Source organism: Setaria italica, chromosome V (genome assembly GCF_000263155.2).
Source record: "Setaria italica strain Yugu1 chromosome V, Setaria_italica_v2.0, whole genome shotgun sequence".
In the NCBI taxonomy this organism is placed as follows: domain Eukaryota; kingdom Viridiplantae; phylum Streptophyta; class Magnoliopsida; order Poales; family Poaceae; genus Setaria; species Setaria italica.
This window is the reverse complement of record NC_028454.1, coordinates 7,153,180-7,171,745: the sequence shown is the minus strand read 5'-3', so window position 1 is coordinate 7,171,745 and position 18,566 is coordinate 7,153,180. Positions and strand designations below refer to the sequence as shown.

Genomic DNA, 18,566 nt, shown 5'->3' with positions numbered 1-18,566 from the left:
CTCAAAACAAGTTTTGCAACCTATATCCAATCCAAGCAAGATACTACGCTAAGAAAAGTAATGACACACATGTTGCAAGTATGAAATGCGGAAACGTAAGAGGTGAGGATGAGGGGAACCATATTCTTGACATGATGATTTATTCCGTGGTATCAGTAAGCACTAAGCCACCACTAGTCCACGTTATTGAAGCACTCACACAAGAGTATTACTTCCCGATTACGAGTCTCTTCCAAGACACCCCTTGACTTGCCACAAAGGCTTGGCTATTAAGACTCACGCCAAGTTCCCCGGTCACCTTGATGCCGTCTCCACTAAGGAGTTTCTCCACGAAGGAAGGGGGTCTCTACGCCACCCACACACGGTCGTCGATGCCGCTCCACACCAAATCGGAGGGTCGAAGACTTGCCGGCAAGCCACCAAAGCTCCAAGGTGCCGGCACATCTTTGTACAGCTGTGATTCACTTCTAGAACCGATTACAAGGTAAGCACACCTTGCATTCTCTCTTCTCTAGACCTATCCTAGCACTGATTACTCTTGTAAGCTTGTGATAAGTCTTTGATTAATCACTTGTGTACTTTTGGTGGTTTGGATGTGCAATGGTTGTTGCAGGCATCGTCATTACTATACTTCAGTTTAAACGAGCCTAACGTTTTGACTCTACTTGCAGTAGACCGGTTTGGCCCGGCAAAGCAGCCGCAAAGACACAGTGCACGGCGTGTGTTTTGTGTGGCATCAGTGTGGTGTGCGGGCACGTACGGCTCCTCGTGCTCTTCCTTGCGGTTACGGCAAGGACTTGATCATCTCGGCACGTCCATGCCTGGCACTGCACTGGAGCAAGGAATATGATCAGGATGCTACGACTTGGGTGAAGCTAGGATCCATGCACCTAAAAAAGATCACGAATCCAAGTCAGAAGAGATAAGTACCGATGAATCTGGCATCACGTCTTTGTACGGTGAAAGTTAGTAGCAAGCACGAAGCATTAGAGGCTAGTTTGGTAGGACTCCGGCTACTCCTAAAACGGTTCCGGCTCTAACTCCTCTAATGGAGCGGCTTCTCTAGTGTAGATGGAGCCGTTGTGGAAAGGATTTGGCAAAGTGCTTCACACTACTTTTAATAAATGGATTGGAGATGTCAAATGTCCAATATACCCCTTTATGTATGACTTGGTTGTTAAGTTTAATCGGTTTATAATTTTAGTTCATGTAAAATAAAAAAGTAAATAGAAATATTTTTTAGGGGGTGAAATGGAAAAGGATTAAAAAATATAATATGGATTAACCTATAATTTCTTTTTTCTCTTCCTATTTTTACATTCTCTCTGTTTTCCTCTTTATATTTCTTTGTTCTTATATATCTTTTCTTTTTTCCCTCATCTTGTTGGTCCTCATCCATTTTTGCTTCACTCCACCGCCTGCCTGCAAGCAGCGGCGTGACTCCAGCTGCCGTGCCTTCTCGCTCTGGCATCAGTCATCTCACCATTGTAATCTCTAGCCCTCCGCTCGTCTCCATCATTGTTGCTACTGCTGTTACTCCGCGTCGTCCGACCAGGCAGGGGTCTCACCAGTCTTGCCGGGCCGCTTCGTCCCGGAGCCGCGGTCGTTCCGCGGTAGTGCAAGCCTAGGCGCGTGCCGACGTTGGCTCCAGCTGAGGCTGCCATGGCAGGCGGAGCCCCATTCCTAGCGTGGCCGCTTCTTCGTACCAAGCGCTGCCGCCGCTCGCACCCGATGTGCCGCCGACAGGTCAACCAACAGGTGAGAGGAGGAAAAGGGTGGTGGCAGATTGGGGTGTAATTTTGTCAAAATTGGGTGGAAGTTCCATTTGTGTCAGTGCACGGATCGAGATGGAGCCGGAGGAGCTAGTATTTCGGGCTCCGGCCATCCAGTACAATTTTGGTTCCGACTCCGGCATGACTTCAGCACTGAAGCCATTTTGGAGAAGGATGTTTGGTAGAGCTCCTTGTGAAGCTGGTGAAGAAGTTGTTCCTGGAACCCTACCAAACTTGCCCTAGATATTCAGATCACTAGCTCTGCCGATCTAGTGGATGATACTGACATCAATTATAGTATAGTTCCAGTGTCATTGATCATTCTTGAATACATGTCGCATATATATGAAAAAAAACATTGAACGGTTACCAACATCTTTTGTTTAACTGAAACTAGGGATGCAAAGTGGCTAGACAGAAGTTCGGGAAATTTTCGGAGATCACGACAGCCAATCAGCAGGAAGCTCATCTTATAAATCATGATATGATATGATAAATTATGTACTAATTAAACATGTCAAAGAAAAGGACAGGTAGCATACCATCCTTCAGTAAGCTCTGAACTTATACGTATGCTTTCCAATTTGCTGTGAGGACGGCTTCACCATCCACATAGCTGTTCATGCCATTCCTTTAGACAAGAATGGCATATCCAACATTTGAGACTGGGCACATAAATAATGCATACGATCGCAGGACATCATGAATTCGCAAGTATATTTTCCTAAATTCAGTAGCGTCAGCATTTGATAGAAAAATCACTTTTTCTACATAACAAAACTTAGACCTAGGAAAAAGTCAGAAACACTCCCTAGTCCCTAGTCATATCTCTGTTATGAACAGGCGTAGCCCGTGCATGATACTTATGGTGGAATGAGTGTCACACTCACACTCACACTCACACTGGCTGTGGCATTTGTACTGGTATCTCGGAGCAGCACCTTCGGCACAACAAATAGGAAGCGATCCTTTGGTAGCCCATCAAACAGATTGGTGCTTCTCATTTGGAACTGACTAACCTGAGAGTAGCTCATTTCAGGACATGAGACTGCCAGTTTGCACTTGAAGTTTGATTCAGTGATGTTAGGCTGGATGCTGAAAAGTGAGATGACACCACCAACGGGCTCCAGTACCATGTTAACCAAGAACAAGTGCCCATCTTCACCCTCGAGGACTGTTGAGCCCTGTGCAACGCGGAATCGGAATGCCTTGTTGTAGGAAAGCCTGATGCAATGCCACATGTGAACGGAAGCGAAATGCTCATGGAGCATCGAAGTTGATCCACAGAAGGAGCAGTCAGTTTCGGGCCAGAAGCACGGCCCATGAGGGCACACTTTCTCGTGGTCTTCTTTCTCATAGTAGGTTATCTTCTTAGTGCATCCAAGATTGCCATAGAGGCAAGGAACTTTAGTGGAGTCGACAACATGCTCCATAATGTAGCACCTATTGTAGCCTGTGGTGGAGCAGGAGTGGCACCTGTCCGGGAGGTTGGCACAACAGGATGAGCATGCGACATGCCCCACAGAACACTGAGGAAAAAGGGATGAATCAGTAAATGTGAGAAGCGAGAGCAATTTCAGCCATAGGAAATATGCAATGGTCGGACTGCAAGTTGCTACTAGAATCTTTAACTCTGAAAAGGATGTGAATTTGTAAGCGAGCATTGAATGGTAGCTAAGCGCATAGAAAAATCAACATGTATAGTTGTATAGAAACAATAAATGAATAAGGCAAATAGGAATCCCTGAATTAGTTCAATAAGTCCGTCCCATCTGGCTGCCACAAATTTTTGGCATGCAAAGCAACTGTTACTTCAGTGTTAACTATCCGCACAGGCATAACCACATGGATATTTATGCTGTTTAGAATTTGATGAATCATGCCATCAATGTGTTGCAAACCATGTCAGCTTTCTTCTTGCAAACATGGCCATGTTCAATTCAATTTTAGAAACATGCACATATTTCCATACGAGAGAAAATTGAATATTTCAAAAACCGTGCCCCTCAATTTGTACCGTATAATTCTTTATACTACCTAAAAACAAATTATCAATCCTATTGTTTAACTTATTCATTGACAAAGAAATTCGAAAGACACTTTGCCGCTGCAAAGAAACTTAGGGGGTGTTTAGTTCGAGGAACCATCCAATTCTAGATGAGGTGGTGCATCACGAGTTCATTCCTCAAATTTTGTGGAATGAACCCATTGCTCGTACTAGTACTATTAGTTTATGTTCCATTCTGCAAACCAAACAAAAAAGTAAGGAGCGAGAAGATGATGGACTACCTCATTCTTCAAACTATACAACCTATTAAGAGAATGACACTGATATACATGTCCTCCTGCTCCATACATTGATCAATTATTGTTTTGGAGGAAAATATAATTGATTAAATTAACACTCAATTCTAGTGGCCAACTCCAGTTGATCAATAACTGAGCAAAGACCGAATGTTGAAGTACGACTACACAATATGAAATTTTGCAATATGTTGAACCAAATTTTGGATCCCGCAAGATTTCTTCAAATTGTTTGATGTCAGTCATCCCCAAGAGAATATTTAACTACTTGCCATCCTTACTACTTGCCATCCTTACGGTTGGCACTCCTTCAAAAGCTATTCTTACGGTTGCTTCTACATATTTGTTATCCCCGTACAAATGAAGTAACAGATTTGCCATTTTTGCTGACGTGGCGAGCCACCTCCTCATGCCAACGTGGATCTACCATGGAAAATGACCACACTACCCCTGCTATCTTCTGCTTCCTCCTCTCCATTTTTCTCCCGCTTCCCCCTCCATCGCAACGTCCCCATCGGCAGGTCCACATGCAAGCACCCACGCCTCGCACACCACTACCCACCGGCAGCGGCCATGCACGCCTTGGTCTTTGGCCTCGGCCTCAGCGGCTGCGGCGGCGTGCACCCTTCGGTGCCTCCGATGCCGTCCTCGTCATCGTCGCAGGCGAGCGACCTCCTCGGCTCGCTGTTCGCGCTCGGCGCCACCGCGCCGCTGCTCGATGGCCCCGCAGTGCCGATGCTGGAGGGCCGTGGCGTGAGGTTGTTCGACCTCGGCCTCGAGGTGCTAGGCGGTCCCGTGGGCGGCGCTGGCGATACGGCCGTGCAAATGCAAGGCCTCGGTCTCAAGGGAGGCGGCGGCGGCCATGCTGGTGCGTCCCCGTGGTTGTTCTGGCCTGCCAGGCAGCTGGACGTAGTAGTCTGTCAATTTTTTCATTCCCTAAACAATAGCGCTATGCGTACCTAGTCTGTTAATTTTTTTTGTTTTAGGTGCCTTGCAAATCCATGTCTTGGTTCGTGTGATGGGTGGGGCCAAGATGGCGCAACTGCACAGGGGTGCTATGGCGGGCACTATGGACGCCGCACAGCGAACGTTTGGGTCGCTGGGCTCGGTTTGGAGGGCGACATGTGTGCAAAGGGGATTTGAGGATGCACTGTCAGCGAGCTGCAGTGGCGACGTGGTGTGAATGGGGCACAGGGCTGGGCGGAGGAGTTGCAGTGAGGAAGAAGAGGGCGGCAAGAGGTTGAAGATGATACTGATAATCGGGTCCCACACGTCATTGGCAGAAGAGAGGGGATGAGATGGCTAACATGATGAAGGCAAGGGTAGCGTGGTCATTTTCCATGTTCGATCCATGCTAGTATGAGGAGGTGGTTTGCCACGTCAGCAAAAGTGACAAATTTGTTGCTTCGTTTGTTCGGGAATGGCAAATATGTAGGAGCAACTATAAAGATGACTCTTGAAGGAGTGCCATTACGGATACCAAATAGTTAAATATCCCATCCCCAAGATAACATAGAATTCGTTGACGCAGGAGTTCAGAAGCTTCCAACTGAGGGGGTGTTTGGGAGCACTCCACTTCACGAAAAATTGCTCCACTCCACCAACTCCGAAAATTTCGCAGCCAAACGCGTCTAGCTCCAGCAACTCCGGCTCCAGAAAAAAGGTGGAGCAGGGGGTAGATCCACGTTTTTTGTGGAGTACCTCAAGAGGTGCTCCAAAAACCCACTTTACAGACCTCCTCATGGAGTTGGTGGTTATTTACCCACCATTGCCACTCGTTACACAGGTTACCGGTTCGTCAAACAAAAAAAAGCCTCCCGTCCGAGCTGCTGCCGCACCGCCTGCTTGGCCGCCGCCGCGCCGCCCGCCCGCTCGGCCGCCGCCGCGCCGCCCGCCCGCTCGGAAGCCGCTCCGGGATTTAACTCGCGGCAGTACCCGAGCACTCGCTCGCTGCCGCTGCGCTTCGGCGGTAGTGACCTCCGCCTCCTCGCTGTCCTTCTCTCTCGCGCGCTCGCTCGCTCACTAGCGCATCCAACCCCCAATCTCTTCTCCCTCCCCCCCGGTGGTGGCGCTGCGCGGCCGCGGTTCTGCTCGGCGCCGCCGTCGTGCTGTCGGTGCTGTTCTGGCTGCCGCCGTTCGCCGCGCGGCGGCGGAGGGACGAGGAGGCGCGCGCCGACCCCTGGGGCGGAGGTGAGTGGCGTGCGTTGCTGCCTGCTGCTTGGGTGTAAGGGTGGGGTGTTTGCAGGTCGCTTGCGATGTGTTCACCTTGTGCGTTTGGTGAGGCTGTTGTGGGATGGAGCTGTTGGGTTGTGTGATGCGAAATGCAGGTTGATTCCTGTGGCCAGGCGTGCTCAATTGGGAGTTCCCATTCGGGTTCCAGTGAGTTGAGCTTGTAATGCTGAGCTCGATGGTTTGCAACTTTGTCTAGAATTGGGGCGGGCTACACATGGTTTAGCAGCGGCGCGGTGAATTCGACATGCCTTGGTTTTAAATCGTGGACTAGTAACTAGTTGATGCACTGGGGGTTCGTGCTTCAACAGGTTGACCTAGCCACCTAGGAACTCTGTTGATGTCGACAATGGTAGTTGATATGGTTTGTTTGATTGAGAAGTTTGTGGTGCATTTGATTATTTGAGATTATAGCACTGTTACATGGTTGCGTTGGTTGTGGAACCACTGTCCGATTGGTTTCTGCCAAAATTATGGTTGTCCTGCTGGGGATTGTTGGTCTGCTGTCCTGACCTGCAGTTGGCGCCGATTCATATTTGAATAGGACCACTTGCTAACTTTGTAGACTGTCAAATTCATTGTCAGCTGATGGAGTAGGAAGGTGTTTAGAATAACCTAATTATTTGCCCAGAAACATCTCATAGAATTGATAGCTCTTGTTATATGTTGCAAGATTTGGTAAACTACATCTGCAAATTGTCATCTAGGAACTTTTGGAATGAATATTGACGTACCTAACAAAAGGTACAAACGTAACCTGAACAGTTCACAATCCACAAATCCGAATTCCAAATGTGCTGTGCCTGGCAATTGTAGTGCATGATAATATTCTGATTTCTCAAATTTACTCTACATTACCACGAGTACCCTATAAGCTAGCAGCTGAGACTGAGGGTTCTCGTGCGCTTCCCCTGTACCTAGTTCTTATTTGTTTATGGAAAACATGTTAGACTTGTTTAGATTCTGGAATTGAACTTGAGAAAGGGAGAAAAAGGAACGAACCGTGATCCTGGTGTCCATCTTGATTTGCCCGTAGGCACTGCTGCAGACCGATCGATCACCGGCCGGTGGAAGAGGCCTGCAGAGCCCCTCGCCGCAGCTGAAGCTGAGCAGCTGCCGCCGGCCATGGCCGCCGGACAGACTGCCAGCCGACTGGATCCTCTGGAGCAACAGCCGCGACGCCATGGTTTGCCGAAAAGAGAGGTCAGAGATTGCGTTGGTTCCGTCGCCTACCTTTCCCCTCCGCCCAAGTATGCAGGGCTGTTCAGCTGCAGCAGAGCATGTTATACAGATGGAGACGGAGATGATGACTTGAGGGAGTACGCTAGGTGTGGCGTTGGTCATGGAAAAGCGTTGACCACCTCGTCGCTTTTTCGGTATTTGGAAGTCTGGAGTTTGGACTGTGGGCAGCTGCGCCAACATCCATGAGCAGGATGGATCGGAAGCGCAAGGTGTCCATGTACTGCTGAAGAAAAGGAGAAGAAAGGAGAAGGAGAAGAAAGGAGAAGAAAGGAGAAGGAGAAGAAAAGGAGACTGACAAGTGGGACCCATTCACATGGGTATAATAGACCATTCACAACAAGTGCTAATGTTTTTGGAGCTGGAGTACTGCCATTAGCCAAACACGTGCAGCAGCTCCATATTTTTTTGGAGTTGGTGGAGTGGAGCTAGGAAAATGTGGAGCTGGTGGAGTGGAGCTGGTTTTTCTGGAGTGGAGTGCTCCCAAACACCCCCTGAGTACTACACCCAAAACTAAAATACAAGGAAAGTTTCCTTTTTTCTATAAAAGATCAAACAAACACACTTAATCATCCATTGTGCGATCCTGCGAGGTAACTTAGAGCAACAACATTGCATTGGCACAAATCCATCCTGTATGTGTCAGGTTCCAACACCACCGATGAACTCGTGGCAAGTAGATCCAATGTGTATAGGCGTGTCACGTGTGTACTGTCAGGAACTGACGAACTCAATTGGAGAAGAACAGATCAGAAACTTAAAGATGCGAAGGACATGTACCTGGAAGATTGGGGGCCGCAGGGGGTGGTAGCAGACGGGGCAGTCGAGGATGTCGAGCTCCATGCTCACGTCGGTGGCCGTGGCGGCCTTCCTCCGCTTCGCGACGCCGCCCCACTCGCCTTCTTCCGGATGCTGCGGCGCCATCCGCTTCGTCCTCCTCCCTTCCGGCGATCTGCACGGCTCGGGCGGCTAAGCCGGCGGCTCCCGGCGAAAATAGGGTTCCGTTGCGGCGGCGCTGGAAGGAGATGTGAGTGTGCGGTCGTTCGTCGGAAAAACCAGTCAGAGAGTCCGTTGAAATTTCGAAACTGGAAGAAAAAGAAGAAAGAGGGGGAGGCCGCAGGCCCGAAGAATGTTTCTCGCTGGGCCTAGACGGGCCAGCAAGAATTTGTCAAATCCTCTGAAAAGAGCAATATTTTACATGTGTATTATCCAATATAGATCAACTGCTTAACCAACTAAGTAATGTCCATTGCTTGGAAAAACAAACCAAGTTATTTCCATACTATAATCTAAAACAAATGATAAAATAAGCAATGTAAATTTTAGAAATGTACAAGTTTGACATATGTTAACAAATAAGTATTTTAAGCTATATTTAAAAAAAAAACTTCAGAATTTCCATTGCCTCTAACCCCACTTGACAAAGGTGGCCCATAAATCGGTCAACAAAACACTATGATCCCCCTTATGTTGTGAAGACCAGCATCATGGGTAGAGGGCTATATAAACTCATACCGCGACATAAAACTTGAACATGTGCTTGCATCCGTTACCTCCCGTGGGTAAGAATTAAACCCACACCTGCTACTAGTAATAGTACTAAATCGTAATCTCAGCTAGACGGCGAGCCGACAAGCAGCCAAGACCCAGCGGCCAATGCGAGGTGAGTCTGTGAATGTTCCTGGTTCTTGAATTGAAGTTTGGCAATCAAATTAAATTTCTTTGGCTCATGAAACACAGAAACAGAAACGGGAGCTTGTTTCCTCCAGGATTATGTCTACAAGAAATAGGAAGTATGATTCTGGTTCGAAAATCGTAAGAAGAAACAAAGATCAGAAGCCGTTGTTTCAGTACTATTTTTTTTTAGCATTGATATTTGATATTCTAAATATTGTATGAAATGAAACATACTCAAATTACATAATTGTGTGAAAGTGTGCCTTAGTTGTATTAGACATATAAATTTTTCTTTTCATATTTTGGGTCCTCATTTTGCATTTCGCTCTTGGACCCCAAATTTCTGGAGACGACCCTGGAAAAAATTAAGTGCCAAATGTTCAGCTCAAGAATTCGGCATTACTCCTACCTCCGGTGAGTCCGGCCCCTACCTTGAACCTCGAAACCTAAAAACCATCTGGTAAAGCTCAATCCTAAACCTCAAATCCCTGCCCGAGACAGGGAAGATCGAGCGAATAAAAAGAAGTATTCAGCACCCACAGGAATTAAAAGAAGAAGAGAAATTAACGGCTCGACAGGTCAGTACCGATTCCATGCCTGGGCAAGAGTTCTTATATTAACTGGATTGGTTGGGATGCAGAATTACAACTTACTCCTGGTTAACATGAGCATCCATCCTCTTCTGATCCTAAATCGATCGATCTACAACAGGATGCATGGTTAATTACTAGTTAACTAAAGCGACGACGACGATGATGTGCTGTGCCCGGCCGAAGCGTCGGCGGCGGCCCGGGCGGCGTCCTCGGCGTGCATCATCCGGAGGACGGCTTTGGCAAAGCTCATAACACGCAGGTTCTTGGCGGTGAGCGGCGCGTCGTCGAGCTCCATTGCGCGCAGCTGGTCCGAGAGCGCGCGGCCCTTGTCCGCCACGTAGCCGTGCACGAACCGCTTCGGCATCTCGAGCAAGCCGTAGGCGCTGCCTTGGTCCTCCCTCGCCACGAACGCCGGCGGCACCACCTCGTCAACCGCCCTCTTCCTCCTCTCCGTCGTCGGCTCTCGTGGTGACCCCTGACGAGTCTCCATGGCCTATCGACTTGGTATATGACTGGACATTTTGGATTCACGGCTTATAAAACCAACTGCTTGTTGTTGTTGTTGTTGTTGGCAACCTAGTCGGATCCGAGACTCCGAGTCATGCACAACTTAACCACTCTCGGATCCGATCACGTCGTCATGCACACGTGGGTAAAAAGAAATGATGCGAGATCAATCTTGGCAGCGTTTGGTCACACAACGTCATGGTTTGGCAACCCTTTATTCATTCGGCACACTTATGCCTAACAAGCTCCCAACACTCACATACATGACTACCGAATTATTCTTGAGGCAGTACAGGGACAAGGAGAAGCTTCTCCGTCCGGTGCACGGTCACCCCAAATGATTCTGACATATCAATCCCTCTATCCTTCGATTCAGGTGGCAGCTCCCAGTTGAAGTGGTACATGAGGTTCGCTAGCATGACCTCAATAGCAGAAATTGCAAAGCCTATACCTGGGCAAATCCTTCGCCCGGATCCAAATGGAAGGTAGGCGAAATCATTTCCCCTATAGTCCATAGCAAAGGCGCTGCCGCCTTCCAAGAACCGCTCTGGCATGAACTCTTCTGCTCTCTCCCAATGGCTAGGATCCCTAGCAAGAGCAAAGGCATTGACGATGACACGTGTCCCGGAAGGTATTGTGTAGCCCTCTATGTCGCAATCAGCCATGGAGAGGTGGGGCGCAAGAAGCGGAGCTGGTGCATGGAGTCGGAGTGTCTCTTTAATGACTGCCTTCAAGAAGGCTATGTCATTGGCATTCAGATCATCTTCAGTAATCATGTCTTTCCCCTTTGGTATAGCCATCCTCACCTTGGTTTGTAGCTTGGTCATGAGCTTAACCATCGCATATTCTAGCACTATGAATGATGTATCTGTGCCAGCTGCGAACATGACCTACATAGGATGCATAAGAATTAACGGTGTAGAATTTTTGTAAAACAGTACTCTTATTATGTTTGTTTCAGGAAAAGCAAAACATCAAAAGTCATACCTCCAGTTGCGCCTTTATGTGGTCTCTTGTGAGCTTGTACTCTTCCTGAACAGAGAGCAACACGTCAATGAAGTTGCTATCCTCGTCCCCATGTTGTGACGCCGACCTTCTTTCATGATCATCAATGAGCTTTTCCAACAACTCGTCCCATCTCTTGTTCACCTTCTGAGCCTTAGCGCACACTATCCTCTTGATGGTGTCCAGCTTCACCAAGGATGGGAAGTAGTCCTCAATGTTGAAACCCCCCGTGAGCGACGAGTTGGACTCAATCAGCTCCCGGAACAGCTCATTCCGGCCTTCCTCCCTGAAAAACTTGCCCGACACGGCGTGGCACACGATGTCGTTGGTGAAGAAGTTGAGCAGGCTGCTCAAGTCGACGGCCATGCCTGCAGCGGCCGCCTTGCGGATCTTGGCGATGACCAACCTCACCTATCGTCAATTGATCGATGGAATATGACGCCGAATCCATCACGTTAGGGGAGAGGCGAGCAGAGTTCAGTACAGTGAGGTAACAACTTATGGAACAAGCACAGATCTAATATAGCCATGACCAACCTCTTGCTCGCGGGCGTGGCGATAGGCCCGGACCCTCTTGCTGGTGAGGAGGTGCGTGGTGGCGATCTTCTTTACCTGGCGCCAGTTCTCGCCGTAGGGGGCGGACGCGACGTCGCTCGAGCCGTAGTAGAGGATGTCGTTGACGGAGGAGCAGGCCCGGGACGCGAACACCTCGTCGTGCGTGCGCAGCACGGCCTGCGCCGCGCGCGGCGACGAGACGACGAGCGTCGGGACGGCGCCGAGGCGGAGGAGCATGAGGCCGTCGCGGCCATGCTTGGCGGCGAGGTCGCGGAGGGAGACGTGCGGGAGGGACCCGATGAGGTGCAGGTGGCCGATGACGGGCAGCCTGCGCGGAGGCGAAGGGAGCCTGCTCAGCAGCCGCTCTCGTGCTCTCGCGGTGGCCGACGACGTCGTGAGGCGGCGCAGCAGCAGGAGGAGGATTGCAGGGCAGGCGAGCAGGAGTGAGTAGTAGACCAGTGCTGCTCGTGGAGGCGATTCGTGCAGCAGATCATGGAGGAGGCCGTGCTGGTGAACTTCATCCTGCAACAGTTGAGCCATGGCTCTGCGGCAAACGCTGCAAGAATTGAACAGGAATGCCTACCTAGATTGCTCTGAGACTTCACTGAATCATGGCGTGTCTTCCTTTGTGACTATATAGATCCCAGTGTACGATGATAGCAGCGACACAGGGCCCCATCACACAGTGCAAGTGGAGAGCCTGCACTGGGCCTCCAAATGTGAGGGGCCTCTAATCACTAATCAGCGCAACAGCAGCACAGACTTTCCACGTTTTTGCTAAGCCCACAGTAGTGAGTTCAAACATGATTCGCGTGATGCCTTGGCGATTAGCGCGAGCAACGAGGCCCGACATCATTGTAGTATAGCCCCACTGCTCCAGTGCAGTGTCACTGATCATTATTGAATACACGTTGTACATGAAAAAAAAAATGCAACGGTTGCAAACGTAACTAGGGTTGCAAGTGGCTAGACAGAAGTTTGGGACATTTTCAGAGATCATGACAGCCAATCAGCAGCAAGCTCATCTTATAAATTATGATATGATATAATAAGTTAAGCAATAAACATGTCAAAAAAAAGGGACAGGTAGCATGACATCCTTCAGTACGCTCTGAACTTACGCGTATGCTTCCAATTTGCTGTAACGACAGTTTCACCATCCACACAGCTATTCATGGCGTTCCTTTCGATAAGAACGTCAAGTCAATGTCCAACAAAGGAACCAAATCGCTCTGAATGCAAACAAGGTCAGGATCGTGGAGGAGCAATGCAAATGCATTTCTACTCGATTTCAAAGTTCGGATTCGAAAAAGTTGACAAAAGAGACCTGTTAACCAAGGTCAGAACTCAGGAGCAAATGCATGAATGCATAAACCTAAGCTGCATCAGTAATTAGTCAGAGAGCCATTAGAGGGTTACCACAAATTCATCCATTGAGTTTCCATCAGGTTGCACTTTCCATGGGAAGATGAAGACCCTGGAGGCCTGGACCCGGGAGAGTAAACTCACAGGCTGCTTAGTTCCTGCTAACACGTCACAGAAGACATGTATAAAGTATAAACGACTGGTGAGAATAGTACAAATAAACAAGAGTGCAATAAAATAGAGAGCTTTGTGCACCGAAACCCATCTTCCCGAATTTGTCCCAAGAGTACTGGTAACAAACCTGAGTGCTTTTACAACTTGATATCCAAATCGACCATACCTAAGTGCCTAACATTCTACCAAAATAACACCGGTACATAATAGGGATAATAGGGATACTTGCCGCTAAACCCATCATTACGGTAGAGCTCACTTGTCCCGAAGCAAAAAAAAAAGGATTACATGTGAAAACGAGCACCGTGGCCTCAGGTTTTTCATGCTGAAGCCCTCCTCAGTGGCACAGATTTTGCTGTCCTCGTCTAGATAAAACTTGGGCATAATGAACAGGAAGCAATCCCTTGGTAACCCATCAGAGAGTGTCGTGCTTGGCACTTGGAATTCTGAAGACCGGGCATGGTACAGACTGTTCTTCCAGTAGTTGAAGGACATAGCACACCGGAATTTCGGGTCAGTGTCATGAGGCCACACGCAGAACACCGAGATGACACAGCCAAACGACTCCGACACAACGTTGAGCAGGAACAACTGCTTGTCTTCGCCGGAGATGACACGAATCCCTTCCTGGATGTTGGCGTAAAAGCACCAGTCATACCTGAACTTGGTGGAAGGCCACTGGTGCACGGCAATGAAATGTTCTTGGAGCATTCCAGTTGATCCGGAGAAGCTACAGCCGGTGTCAGGACAGAAGCATGGAGCATGTGGGCATGTTGTCTCATGATCTTCCCTCTCGTAGTAGCTTGTCTTAATGGAGCATCCGTACTTGGTGTTGGAGCAAGGAACTTGGATAGATCCAATGATTTTCTCAATCCCATGGCAGCGGTTGTAGTCACTTTCGCGGGAGCAGTAGTGGCATTTCTTAGGATTTGGGAGAGCTTGCCACAGCAGGATGAACATATGAGATGCCCCACAGCACATTGAGGATTAGAGATAAATCAATATAAACATTATGGTAGCCGAAGTAACAAATAGAATTCACAATTCAGTTATGCACTTATTGAACGAGAAACTTGTAGGCCGGTAAATATCAGGTGCTTGAAATTGCACGGAACTGAACTTGGTGCGCATACTGAAAATACTGTGGTAAGCATATTACTTTGCTTTTAACTGTTAGTCATGTGCTCAAACTAACAAGTTGGTAGGAACATAGAAGATAAAAATGCAAGCTGGGAGTAAGATACACCTGGGTTTTTCTGATCATAGCATACAGGTTTAAACATCATCTGTTCTCCTTTTTTTTTCAACAAAGGGCATCATAAAGGTCCATAGTACGACCTTAGAATAGTTACTTGAAGAAATAAAGAGTTCATCAAGGGTGATGTTTAGGCATAGAGAGAAGTTGCGAATTTTAGTTTCACTTGTGCAGGGAGCGCAATTCACACCCAAAAACAATCAACACAAAATTTTAGGTTTAAGAGGCTGAATTTAGCAGCATGTCTTTACGTGGTAGAATGGTAGAATCAAGTTTCACCTACATTTCAGTTTTTCATTCATCAGTTAGCAGTCCGTTATGACTTATGAGCTTATGCGTACCTAGCCAAAGTTCTAGAGCTTTGGACATTGATCTGTTATAGCTAAAACAGATTTAACATGTCCATTCAGATCAGTTTCATGCTACCCACCTAATATTTTGATGTGCACCTCTGTTTTATTAAAATATTAGAACCACTTTCTGAATTCAAGGTCTAGTAGGGAAGTCACGCTCAATTAAGTTCAGAAGCTAGATGATATTGTTCGATTAAGGTTTAGTAGAGAAATAGAACTGAGCACATAGCTAAGTGGAATTCTTCCATTTAATTACCAAAGGAGAAAAAAAGGTTAGGAGAACCTTGTATCCATGCCTGAAAAATTTCCTTCTAAATTAGTCAAATTCCTTACTTGCTAATAAAAATTAGTTCCTGCAATATATTAAGCTGACAAATTATGAAAAGAAGAGGTAGAGTCTGACTAGGAATATTAAGAAACGCTGAGGCTATAACTTTTATGAACTCCTACATTTGAATTATGAAATAACAGCATTAGTTAAATAGCTACAGAAACTGAATGGTATAAGAGAGAAAAAAAAGTTGATTCCGCAGGTAACTAAACCAAGCTCAACATCCCAGAAAACCAGTAACTAGTGGCTGCCCAAGTTTGATATTATCCTAATACCCCTACTCTGTTTGATAATTGCACAGAAGCAAATAAAAAAAATCAAGAATACTGGACTACAAAAAGAGATTGCACTATGCTTGCTACTCTAGCATAAGATTATCAATTGACAGATAATACAATACAAGATGGCACTCGATGCCTGCTCCTCTCAATCTAAATCTATATTACCCACTGGCAGACATAACAAAATTTGAATTGCATCAGATGCTAACAAAACAATAACGAGGTGGAGATCAACATGCATGATATGGACCCAAAATTCAACAAGCTTACCGTACAATACACAGATCCATCTCAATCACTTCACCAAATCTCATATCAAGCAAGCTAATGGCGCAATTGGCAAAAAAAATTGGACCGAATAATAAGCAGAGGATAGATCAAGGAGGCCACGACCAACCTGTGTCAAGAAGAGGCGTGCGAGTATCTCCGGCCTCCTAGTCATTTTGCAGCCCTTCTCTTCCTCTTCCCCTGTAGATCCTTCTTCCCCCCCTCCCTCCCCCCAAGGCAAATCCTTTAGTTTTCCTCGTTCTCCTCCACTACCTTACAAAAGAACTGATCCAGGGTTAGAAGAGAAGATGGTTCGAGATAAGGATGGGAGATCGAAGGGACAAGGGGGTGCAGCAATCACCGGCGTCGCGTTCGGGAGATGGAGGATGAGCCAGCGGCGGCACCCTTTGCGCTACGCGAGATGGGGGCGACAGAGAAAGAGAGAGGGTCACGGGTGGTCTCGGGGATGGGCGGTATCGATGTGATACCGGGGAGGAAGCGGTGTAATGGGATGGAAGCTGCACGATATCCGATTGCGGGTAATCGGATTGCGGAGGAGATTGAAACAAACGGGCGTATGGGTATCGCTTAACGCTACGTAATCTGTTTACATACGTATACGCAAACCAAACACCTTCTTAGTATTTGTAATTGGAACAAGGATAGGGTAAAGATTAAAACAGTGGCGTCTGAGTCCTCTCGATAAAAAAAGTGACCAACTGCACGCACCATGCATACAAGATGGGGGATCGGTGCTAAACCTCCAGTCCTGTCGAGCCTATTGCCACGAGCTTGCGCTTGCACAACACATATAGTTTGATGTGATTCACGTGCATCATGTCAAGTTGCTGACTGTAGCTACCAGTTGCGTCACGTACTAAAGGTTGCCGTCGTAACTCTCTCTCTCTGTGTGGATGCTACTCCTACATTTTGATGTTTTCTTCTTACCTTTTTTTGGGTCTTTTCTGATGGACGAGAGTATGAAGACGATGAACCGCACAAAGAAAGCTAGAAGTCCCGAACGGATCGATCACTTGCAATCTTATTTTCATACAAGGATTGTACCCGTGCGTTGCTACGGGCAACAAAACATTTATATTGCAATACACGGAGCATTTAACAAGATAATAATATTATAAAAATAAGCCCAAATAATTCTGTTATTCCTCTCGCTACTAAATCTGGACAGCATCATTCATGTGAAATCAAAAGTATTCAATTGATTAACGGGAAGCAAAGCTACAAGCATTCCTTACCTACAAGCACAATTTACTCCATGTCAAGAAAGATTAGATGAATTGCAACAAAAACATGTGTTTATATGGAATTTGTTTTGAAGAGTACTGAATTCCTTTTTACTTTAGGTCGTACCTACTCTTTCTCCTTAGTGCTCATATTAAATCCAAGAACATGGTTACTAAATTAAACAAAGTTAGGTACACTACATAAAGATGTACTCATATTAGATGCACTGCTCCAAAAACTGGATAGTAACAAAAGAGATAGGAAAGTCCAAAACCAACATTGATCATATTTTGGGACAGTATTGCAACAGCGATTTACGGGCGCACTCCTACCTAACAATTTTGAATATACTATCCTTAATCAAAATTGAACAATTTCACATGCATGAACTCACTACTGAGGTCTTTTGTGGTACCCTAAAGAATTGATGCGGCATAACACCACGGTCATGGCGACACGCACATGATCTCACCACAGTGATCCCATCTAAGTCGCTGGACTGGACGAAGCCATTGAAGAGGCTAAAGGGATACAGTCACGACCATGGCTAGCGGTGTAGACAACTGCAGGTCGCTGAATCAATTTGACCACCGACATATTACTAATTTAAGACCTTTTGCAAAAATCGCTGAATACACAGTGGCACAATTCATCAAACAGGCAGCGAGCACAGTATACCATAGAACAAATGAGGCTAACTATATATTCTTTGTCGAAACTATATTAATGCAATGAACAAGAAATCTACTAAGATGCTATTTATATTTAAAATATGCAAAATGAGTGAGAATGACATATCAAACTTCTCTTGACTTACAGTGGCTGCACCAACTGGGTCCATTCAGGCATCCAACCCTGAATATAGGGCCAATTACATTTGTGATGACAATGAAAAGGTAGATACTTATATGACAAAGCTCATATAAGTTGATACTCAACCAATATTTAGAAAAAATGAGGCAATGATATTTAGAAAATTAAACATGCAACGTTCAACTATGAAATGCATAAAAAATAAGTATAGATAAAAACAAATAAGTATAAGTAGGTACTCACCGTGAATAATTAACTGTTACATGAAACTTCACAAACACTTATGATAGCTCTACTGAAAGGTATATCAGATGTATGCAGATGAACTTTCAAATTTATTTCAGTTGCTGCTACAGGAAAATAAAGCTTCAATACGTGAAGTAGTTCTCGTGCCACAAAGCTTTTGATTTCTTTCTGAAATAGTTCCCATGCAAATCAAACAGCACTCAAATTTCTTTCTAGAAGAACATTAGCTGGTCATTCTTTCTGAAATAGTGGAAATATTGGCATGGAGAAAATCACGTGCCTGCTCTTTGGTTCTGAATTAACCAAGTAAAGGACATCCTGTCCTACCCTTATATGAAGAGACTTGTATATTCAC

At 46.5% G+C, this 18,566-nt stretch overlaps 2 protein-coding genes and 1 long non-coding RNA gene across 3 annotated transcripts; all 3 read right to left on the bottom strand.

The window, feature by feature from the left end:
• Positions 1–2,635: 2,635 nt before the first annotated feature.
• LOC101767885 (putative E3 ubiquitin-protein ligase SINA-like 6) lies at positions 2,636–3,205 on the bottom strand. Its single transcript, XM_004971564.1, has one exon. It carries the CDS (start codon positions 3,203–3,205, stop codon positions 2,636–2,638), a length of 570 nt encoding a protein of 189 aa, XP_004971621.1.
• Positions 3,206–10,507: 7,302 nt separating this feature from the next.
• LOC101769899 (indole-2-monooxygenase) lies at positions 10,508–12,511 on the bottom strand. The gene is made up of 3 exons (XM_004968035.4): positions 11,864–12,511; positions 11,309–11,737; positions 10,508–11,211 (listed from the first exon to the last, which is right to left on the bottom strand). Exons 1-3 carry the CDS (start codon positions 12,419–12,421, stop codon positions 10,597–10,599), a joined length of 1,602 nt encoding a protein of 533 aa, XP_004968092.1. The 5' UTR covers positions 12,422–12,511; the 3' UTR covers positions 10,508–10,596.
• Positions 12,512–13,114: 603 nt separating this feature from the next.
• On the bottom strand, positions 13,115–16,388 carry LOC111257375. The gene is made up of 3 exons (XR_002677764.1): positions 16,269–16,388; positions 16,038–16,180; positions 13,115–14,358 (listed from the first exon to the last, which is right to left on the bottom strand). It is a non-coding gene; the product is annotated as an uncharacterized LOC111257375 (long non-coding RNA).
• Positions 16,389–18,566: the final 2,178 nt, after the last annotated feature.